Source organism: Rhea americana, unplaced genomic scaffold (genome assembly GCF_003343005.1).
Source record: "Rhea americana isolate MKP2758 unplaced genomic scaffold, rheAme1 scaffold_26, whole genome shotgun sequence".
Classification (NCBI taxonomy): Eukaryota; Metazoa; Chordata; class Aves; order Rheiformes; family Rheidae; genus Rhea; species Rhea americana.
Genome location: NW_028186379.1, coordinates 115,585 through 125,753, shown reverse-complemented (window position 1 = coordinate 125,753; position 10,169 = coordinate 115,585). Strand labels below are relative to the sequence as shown.

General features: G+C 38.2%; 1 protein-coding gene across 1 annotated transcript in view; it reads left to right on the top strand.

Moving 5' to 3' along the window:
• QDPR (quinoid dihydropteridine reductase) overlaps positions 1–9,822 on the top strand; it is a 16,437-nt gene extending 6,615 nt beyond the window's left edge. Inside the window, exons 4-9 of the mRNA XM_085307617.1 lie at positions 65–157; positions 1,216–1,312; positions 2,561–2,701; positions 5,087–5,195; positions 6,606–6,689; positions 8,962–9,822. Of these exons, the coding sequence (XP_085163743.1) occupies positions 65–157; positions 1,216–1,312; positions 2,561–2,701; positions 5,087–5,195; positions 6,606–6,689; positions 8,962–9,067 (630 nt within the window). The 3' untranslated portion in view covers positions 9,068–9,822. The remainder of the gene's footprint in view (positions 1–64; positions 158–1,215; positions 1,313–2,560; positions 2,702–5,086; positions 5,196–6,605; positions 6,690–8,961) is intronic.
• The last annotated feature ends 347 nt before the right edge of the window (positions 9,823–10,169 follow it).

The following is a 10,169-nucleotide window of genomic DNA, read 5'->3' as shown; positions in this document are numbered from 1 at the left end:
GAGGGCGGCGGCGGAGCGGCCCCCGCGGGCGGGCCGGCTGACGCGCCCTTCTCTGCCGCCTCAGTGGGTGGCCAGCATCGACCTGGCGGCGAACGAGGAGGCGAGCGCCAGCGTGGTGGTGCGGGTGACGGACTCCTTCCCCGAGCAGGCCGAGCAGGTGGGTGCGGGAGGCGCGGGCTGGCGCGGGGTTCGTCTGCGCGCCTCGGGGGTGCCCGGTGCGCTCCTCCTCGGGTGCGTCTTCAGCTGCGCCTGCAGCCGCTTCTTGAGGCGCGGGTCTGCGGTGGGCGGTGTTCCCCCAGCGCTGCAGACCCGCGTCGGTGTCCTAGTCAGTGTTCCCCACGGGGATAAACGTGGCAGAGTCAGGGCTTGGACGTTGTTTTGCTTTATTCTCGGCAGGTCAGCTAATCTTTGACTTCTGCACTTGTTGCTCTTACTGATAAAGGAAGCGTTTCGGCGACTGGCTGAGTTCGTGTCCGCACAGCTCTGGTGCCAGATTGATGCCACACACTTCACAGGCTTCTGAAGCGTCATCTAGAATGTTTCTAATGTACTTTACATTGGTGAACCAACCAGTGAAAGCCAGCGGACTTTTTTTTCCCCCCTTTAAGAGAGATGGACTGCTTGCTTTTTTTTTTTTTTTTTTTTTTTTTTTTAACTGTGACAGAGAAAATTCATTATCAACTGTGAAGTCTCAGATTTAGAATAGGAAAAAGATACTGGCTGGCTGTGTGACTCAGTCACTACTTGCTGCCATCTAGATAGAAGCATCATCGATAAGGAGGCTGTTCTTTAGTTGTTCATTTCCTGTACCACCATCAAAAAGGTCATAGAAATAGTTCTGGTCAGACATGAGTTTCATTTCYCATGTTCTTAAATAGCACAGTACCTAGAGAAGAGCCTGTCAAAAAGTAAGTCAAAAGTAAATATTTTTTGATGACATACTAAGGATTAGATCTTTCAATCCCGTTTAAATGAGTTATTTCCACTGACGGCACACACTGTACGCTCAGACATTCAACTGTAGTTGTTTTTTTAACATTATTATTTTGTTTTGTTTTGGATTGGTAGTTCAAAAATGTTAATTTTCTGCAGCTGTTTAAATTGCATGTGTTGTGTTAGCTACATAAATAGAAAAAAAAACTTTAAAGGCAGCCTTGATATTTAATCCTTTATCAGTCCGGTATTTTTAAAATGTTTTTATTMTCTGTATTGAAGGTGACAGCAGAAGTTGGAAAACTTCTTGGTGAAGAAAAGGTGGATGCAATCTTGTGTGTAGCAGGAGGATGGGCTGGAGGCAGCGCCAAAGCTAAATGTAAGCCTTTGGTATATGCATACTAGTGAACATGGGAATGAAATCTGAGAGGAATCCTTAAAAATCATGGCAATAAAGATCTTTTCGGAGCACAGAAGAGGATGTAAGCCTAATAGTACAAAGCAGCTCAGTCACCGTGCTTCTTAGTGCTCTGAGAATCACAACAGTTTGTTAAATTTACAGAGCACTTGGCATTGCCAGTTATACTTTTTAATGCCCCATTTTTCATCAGGGGATCTTGAAGCGTTTTTTAAAGGAGCTTACTATCTATGAACTAACTTCTGCAAAGGTTTTCTATGACAGGCAAGTTAACATAAGACAGTGGCTGAGTAGAACATTGTTTTGTTTCCTAATTCACTGCTTTATCCATGAGGCCTCCTGCAGTTGCATCCTGCAGTTCTGTGAGCTGTTATTGTACAATACAGTGTTACAGGAGCTATGTAATGACCTCAGATTTTGTTAGGAAAAAAAGTCCTATGTTTAATAAAGCTTTTAAATACATAGCATACAGAATACAATTTTATACCTTACCATTAATGAAGAGACACAAATACATAGTCTCGCTTTCCATCTGGAATAAATCCAGTAAAATGTATCCTTTTCCTCCCCTTTCCCAATTCAGACATTCCAGGCAAAGATTTCTTTTTAAAGAGAGACAATGGGAAGACAGACACACAGCAGTGAATATGTTTGTGTAATTGTATTATAGTGGATTGGTATTCATATGCATGCTATTTTGAATAAGGTAATTTATCATAACAGTAATTTATAATAATGGTAGGATAGCAGGATATCTTGGGATCAGGTGGTCAGCTTGTCTGCTTCATGCTATTGAGTTAGATACTTGTGCTTACTCCATATTTGTTAAGAAAATGTTCCTCTTAAGTGCTAAAACCTTTGACATGCCTAAGCATTGCTTTTCCTCTTTCCCTGTAACTATTGATAATAAAAACAATTTGACAAAAACAAATTGACACTCAGACAAATGACTGTTCATATTTTACTTACGTTTGAATTTTTGGTAGTGAGAAGGCAAGTGATTACCAAAAATATATGCTGCAGAGCAAGGACTCAAAGCCCAAAGAGGAGGGAGATGTGAAATAAATGAAATTATACTTTACGTGAAGCGGAAGTAGAAAATCCTAGAAAGCATGTTTTAACAGTAGTGTTGAACTCACTGTGATAGGAAATTAAAGTTAGAAAACTTCTATATTGTAGTTACTTTTTGCTACTTCTCTTCTTAATCAGCATTATACAAAAATTGTGATTTGATGTGGAAACAGAGTGTTTGGACATCCACTATTTCCAGTCATCTAGCCACAAAACATTTGAAAGAAGGAGGCCTCTTGACTTTGACGGGAGCACAAGCTGCTTTATCTGGAACCCCAGGTAAAATGCAGTACATCAACTACATCAACTTCTGGGACATCAGCAGTGGTTGCTACATGCTAGTCTATGAGCGTTCTTGTTTGTGAAGGAAGAGTTTTAATTCCCCAAATTCTTGACATGCTATACAAATGGAAAATTGCTGCTGAAACTCTTAAGTACAATTTTACAATGGCAATATCAAATCTACTGAAACTAGAGTGCAAACCAAAAAAAAAAAAAAAAAAATCAGTGTTTGAATTCCAGTTGATATGCATTGGTGAAATGTACTTGGCTACTATACGATACAGTGAAAAATGTTTGAAAAATAAGAAAGAATAAGCACACTGAACATTGCAATTGCAGTGCTTAGATGACGATAAATCTTGTATTTGCTGTTGTGAAGGGCAGAGTCCTTAATTGCCTAATTTTTTGTAAGTGATGACTCGGCTGATTCTTTTAAGTATATTTGTCCTGTTTAAGTTCTGATTCCAGTCCAACTTTGATTCAGACATAGATAAGCTTGTTGACCTTCAGCTTTGCCCTCTACTAGCTCCAGTACCAAATTCATACAGATTTTTCATCTCACCCCTTTTTTGTGTTGCTCTGAATGGAGGAAGAAATCTGGGAGCAATTTAAAAAAAAAAATTCACAGGCATTAGTAATGAAGGAGAAGGGTTCTAAGATGAATGCTCTTCTTTTTTTCCCAATATTTTACATTAGTGTGACTTTGYCAATTTTTTGATGATAGGAATATTCATAAATTTGTTTATAASAGCTGTGTCTAAAGCCTTTCAGTTCTTAGAGCTTTCTACTATGTTCAGGGAAGTATGCTGTATTTTCTAGTTAATGATTTATCTTCTATACTGACATATTTACAGCTACATCTGACATAGTCCGAAGATAAAAGGCTTGTTTTATGAGAATAAGCAGATGAATAATTTACTGTGTACTACTGACTGACCATACAAAAATGAAAACATGTGAACCTCTAGCAAACTTTCATGATGTTTTTTGGTGTTTTTTGGAGAAGTAGGAACAACAACACAGAAATCAAAATGATTTACTTTCATGTTTTGAACTGGCTGGTTTAAGTAAGTCTGAATTTTCTTTAAAAACACCATAGTGCTTTAGGCAAACACATGGAACTTATTAACATCAAGAAGAATTGGGAAAGATTTGTTACTCAACTTCTGCAAATGAGACTTTTTAGGCTCGTTATTACCAGCCATTATGGAAGCAATCATCTTTTTCTTGTCTGTTGTTACTGTGATTTTTCTTTTTCTGTGTAAAAATGTTGACCAAGTAGGATTTGCCTAATGCAAATTGTAGAAAACTGCAGAGGCTATAATATAGCTACGGAGGCAGTCTGACAGTGATAGCAAAGAAATGCATGAAAAGGATTAGGAAGACTTAGACTGAAAAGAGGGGAACATCATAAGATACAAATATTTTATAGTAACAAGAAAATGTGTTAGCCACCTCTGCCTGCGCTTTTGTCTAATAAAAAGCGATGTTATACAGCATGTTTGATTATAATRGAAACACTCCTACAAAGAAAAATTACCATTTTCCCTTTGCTATAAATAGTTCTTCAGGAGCATTAAAAAGGGCTTGTGTAGTTATATATGAGTAGAAATGCATTCAGTTATAGTAGGAAAAAACACATTTGTCTTTCTTTTGCGGTTGGTCTGTCTCTAGGCTGCTTGGTAGATATATACCGTGAGACAGCCCAGACCTATAGCACCTTGCCCATCTGGATCTTCTGCCTGGCCAGTGGTTCTCTTATGCTCTTATTTCTGTGGCACTTTTGCTGCTAAACATTGGCTAGCTAGTAAACAGTAGCAGTTAGGAAAAAGTTGGTTTTACGTGCAGATTATTTAGTAAGTTTCTACTGTGAGCTTTCTTGCACTTTTCTCCAAAGTGCCTGTTAGAATTAGGGCATTGAGAAGGTGAATTACTGTTCTTGTGAGGTGTAAGATGTATCTGTTTAGGTCCAAACTGGAAAATATTTTTGTCAAATATTTAGAACTAACAAACAGTTACCTTATTAAAGTTCATGAGCCACTTCACACTTAAAGTTATGTAAGGTTAGCCCTGTCAGTCCCATCCTTCAGAGTGTATTTGAAGCATAGTTAAGCATTTAACTTGGTAAGCTTCTTATTTCTGTAAGTAGACTGAGTACAGTGGTATCTCCTGGATGTCTAGTAAGTTTTCTTTCTCTTTTCTCTTTTTTCCCCTCCTTTCAATATGTATTTTGCTATGTTTTAAAAGTCTGATTCTGTTATCAGGCTGTGGTGAGTGGTGTTAAACCTACATTTCATCAAATAACATGAGTTTCTATCATGTTACTGACGATATTGARAGCTGCCTTTTTTGTACTCTAACTTGCCTGTTTTTAATTGTTAGGGATGATTGGCTATGGCATGGCCAAAGGAGCAGTGCACCAACTTTGTCAGAGTTTAGCTGGTGCCAATAGCGGCTTGCCATCTGGTTCTGCTGCTGTTGCTGTTTTACCGTAAGTGGTTGCATGGTTACCTCTGCTGCTGATTTTTTTTCATTTAATTACTGCTGTAACCTAGAGTGGTTGGATATGTTTGCGATGTTACATCCACACTGCACAAACAGCTTATTAGACCTACTTATAGTTTGACGGAGAAAAGAACTGTCTTGGGTGTATGAACACAATGATGTGCAAGTTACCCTAAAAATGATAAAAATAGATTTTTTTTCTTTACTTTGCAGAGAAGTATTGCAGAGCAGTAGGATTAAAACTTGGTTCACTTTTAACTAGTTTAACCATAACCATGTATTAACATGCTATTTTCAGTCTAGAGAAAAATTATAAAAGTGAGATGAGCTATTCTGCACATCTCTTATGATTTAGCTGTGTGATAATAGTAAAGCAAAGGATTAGATTATACTTAGCTAAAGGTGCTTCTGTGCAAAGTGTTGCATATCAATTTCCTTGATCAGTATATTGGGTTACTTTGAGGACCATGAGAAGAAAGTGTAGTTTGTCTTTCCCCATCACAGTTTTTCTTTTGATTTGAGGCAAATCTGGTAGATCTCAGTGTCTAAATCTAGTGATTCTGTTGCTAGAATTTAGGTATTTTTCTTGCCAAGTTCATATCAAGTACAGGAGTCAAAACTTAAGACTGAAGAGTTCTGAAAAGGGATTCAGAACTGCACATTTTCCTGAATTCTGACTGCACATTTTCCTGTTGCATGTGCTCTTACACACACTTTTTTTCAGTGAAAGAGCAACAGCATTAAGAGTGTTTGAATAATTAACACCACCTTCTCCAGAGTTTTATTGAACTCTGTGATTTCTTTGGGCCATTCTGGACTTGCACAGAGCTTTTGCAAAACTGTTCTTGACTGGACTTCTGAGAGAATGATTATGCCTTGGATTTTCAACAGCATCTGATTTAACAGATCTGAGGCAGTTCTGAGAAGTTTGCTCTTTATTATCATTGTATATAGTATAAATATGTACTAACAAAGTGAAAGCTTCCTTTACTTGTGCACTTAATCTCTGCCTTTGCAGCTGGTCTGAGGCTACTTTAAAGCCTGTGTATAGTACATATGTGCTGTGAGATACATGTGAACAAACATATTACTGCTGTTTCCTCTCTGCATCTGAGAGGCTGTTAGGAAGAGAGGCTGGAAGGGAGCTGTGGGCTGGCTGATTTGCCCTAAAGAGCTCTATGTTGTCAGCAGGTTAGACAACTAGGAGGTATAGGCTGGGAACCTTTGATGCGCACTGAAAGTGATGGTTATATACTGTTAAATGTGTAGACAATGCAAGGGAAATCCATGCCCCGTGGTATAAAAGTCGAGCAGGTGTTTCAGCAGTGAGTAGGAGCAGCTGACTTTCATTGGAAACACGACGTATAAATAAAAGGTTTATCTTTCTCAATCACAGAGTTACCTTGGATACGCCAGCGAACAGGAAATCGATGCCTGATGCAGATTTCAGCTCCTGGACATCCTTAGAATTCATTGCTGAGTATGTGTGTGATGACTAAGCAGTAACTCAACTGTCCCTTTTGCTGCTACATCTTTTTGCCTGTCCTTTCTTAACGTCTATTTTGAATTTGGGTATTTTCTCATCATCCCCTTATTCTGTTTGCCTATAAATTGGGTTAAACTTATTGCACAAGCTCGTTAACCGGCCTATATTGGAACAACTCCATCAATTTTAGTATCTCTACACCAGTTACTCTTGTCTAAAGGAGATAATCTCATAAAGCCTATAGACAAATGAAAATGCAGACAGCAGATGTAGGCATCAGCAGTCTGGTTTAAAGGTAAACTGCAGAGAGGCGTGTGTGATTTTTTTTTTTCTTTTTTCCCCAGCCTTTCTTGCTTTCTTTACCTCCTTTGCTGCTCAGTTTTGTTGTGTTAATTCACTTCTTTCACATGGCTAAATTTCTGGTCTATCTTCTCTAGAAATATTTAGTCTATTTTTTTTTCCCATATTCGGAAAGGTTTGTCCTGAATGTTGTTGTAAAATGCTGAAACTTGAGCTGCAGCTTATTTAACAGCAGGCTTGGATTTAAAGGCTTATTATTTCTAATTCCTCTCAGTTAAAGGTAGTGAAGGTGAAGCATAACACTGCCTTCTGTGATGTGGGGGAGAGCAGATCTTTGAACAGTCCTGCTGAGGGCGATCTGTCTAAAAGAGAAAAACATGGACACAATGTTTTTGCTCCTTTTAGGAGAAAGGCAAAAAAGGATCTACCCTGAGACACTGTAAAGGACATAAGATTTTTCTGTATCTTTGCAAATTTAATTGGTTTTAGAACTGATGCTGAAACTGCATTTACCAACTGCTATTGTTATGAGAGTAGTTTAGTTTTGACATCTGATTTTCCTTGCCTTGTTGGATTTTCTTAAGTAGAATGTCAGATTGAGAAATGTTTTTTTGCTGTGAGAAGCCTATGCAACTGCTTGATGTGGCTTTTTAAAAGGGCTCCATCAATTTAATTTAGTTGACCTAAAAAAGGTCAAAAATGTTTTTATTGTGCTCCAGAGACTGCTCAGCCAGATGTTATGGTTTTACAAATTTATTTGTAACTTTAAATTTTAAAATATCTTTTCTTTATAGGCGAGTTAGGTTCATTCTTTTGTGTCTTAGTTTCTAACTCCCTGAACTTAAAATCCAGCTTTGAAAACTGAAATTCTCACTAATGCTGGAAGAAACTAATATTGTTAAAGTTGGTAACATAATTTTCTTTCTCTTCAGAAGGATGCAGGAACTCTCTTCTAATATGACACTTGCATTCTGAAGTCTGTTGTGCCCCAGAAACCATTATATCAGATTGCATGACCTTTTAAAATGGCAGCTGTAAAATATGCAATATTGGAAGGGTTGATGGACTCCAAAAATATTCTGCACTTTGGTCCCCCGTTACAGGACAAGAGGCAATGGGCACAAACTGAAACACAGGAAACTCCACTTGAATACAAAAAAACACCTTTTCACTGTGAGGGTGGTTAAACACTGGAAGAGGTTGTGGAGTCTCTGTCCTCAGAGATTTGAAACCCAACTGGATGTGGTCATGGGCAACCTGCTACCACTGACTCTGCTGAAGCAGGGGGATTGGACCAGATCTCCAGAGGTCCCTTCCCATTTCAAATATTCTGTGATTTCTGGATTATAATGTTATACATAATGCATGAGTTAGGCATAGGGAATGTTGTGGCTTGCTGCATAGGATGACGTAGCGTCTTCTGTGCTTCTATCAAGACCACATTCACAGTTTAATATCTGTTGGCAGAGCACAGATGGAAGAATGAGGAAGAAATAAGAATGARTAGGTTTAGAAGGAATGACATGGAAGAAAGGTGAGAACTTGGTTAGGCTCCAAGGCAACAGTAGGGGAGAAAGAGAATGGGAATAGAGAACGAAAGTATGGGAAAAAGAGTAATTATTCAACTTATGTTTTAAAAACTCGATTGTAGCCATACATTTGCATTTCTGATTTATTTGATAAAGATTTCTTAAATACTTACCGCTTACACATTTTAAGTTCTTGGTATTTTCCTTTGAGATGTTCTGAAAATGCTACCTGTGTGCTGTAAAGCCCTTCTGATTTGTTTAAGCCTCCACCTAGCAATAAAGGTCTGAATCCAGTTATCACATTGCAAGTTTAGGACATGGATGAAATCTCCGAAGGATAAGCAGGAAAAGCAATAGGCTTTCGTTTTACACCTCCTGTTAATATACGTAATACTTCTTTTTTTCTCCTTCTCATTTCTCTTTTTATTTTGAAACAGAACTTTTCATGACTGGATAACAGGAAAGAACCGACCAAACTCAGGGAGTCTAATCCAAGTGATAACTACAGGAGGGAAGACTGAACTAGTTGCAGCACATCTTTGATGTCAGTCACTTACGAGACTGAGCTTCAGCAAAGGAGACTCTGAGATTGGGAATCTTCACCTATGGAAGATGTCTGCTAGTATTATTTTGGATGATTTTCTGTATCCAGTGATTGTTAATTACGTCACTTGTGGAACCAGACTCCAAATACTATTTCTGTGCTGTCAGTTGCTAGCTATCAGCATTTATTTACTAAGTATTTATCTCTAAATGAAAGTTGCAGGTTTTAAAGTTCTAATCCTGAGCATTATATAATGACTTACCTCTTTTCTCTGAAATGGGAATTGCGCTTTAGTATGTCATGTAATCCTGTATATAATGGTCAGATTCTTTTCTCTGTTAGTAAGTCTTTTGGTCTTTTGGCAACTTTTTGTGAATGTCTCAACAGTCTTTATGTGGGAATGTAACCACACCATTCTGTATTGTGTTGGCAGTAACTATAGGAATCACTGGAGTCATATAATGTCCTAGTTGTGTAAACTTTTTCATGTGAACATTCTACTGGAGTTGGTGGAATTGTATAGGGATTAATCCTTTGAGAAGGAGTTCCAAATTTGCCTTACAGCTTATAAACTGCTATCAGGTCTACAGTTGTAGGATAACACTCGTTTTGCCAGAGGGTTAGGTATGTCTTTGTATTACTCATGATGGTTCTTTACTTTTTGAAAAAGCAAAGTGCCCTAAAGAACTACAACAAAAAACATACATGTTTCAAGGTGGAGTATTTCTGTGCTAAATAAATATATATGGTTTTATGTGTTGGACTAGCAGCTTCATTGTAATCCAAACATATGTGGAGAATCCAAACATACCAGATTTGTTTAGTACAAAATAACAATCAGTTCTGTGGCTTACACTTAATGGAGACAAAGGACTTCTCACAATCTTGTATTAATTTCCTTGTGATGGTGTTGTGGAAAATACTATACATTTTTGCGGTAGAGATGTGGAAGGTGAGCCTTTGGCTGGAGTAAATGTTTCCTTTGGTCGTGCTGTCATGTGGAACTATGGCCTGGTTGAAGAATCAAAGTTTTGCTGTTTCTTAGCATAGGCACACATTGAAACCAATCATGTCAGTTTTTTGGAAGGTCTTGAATACACA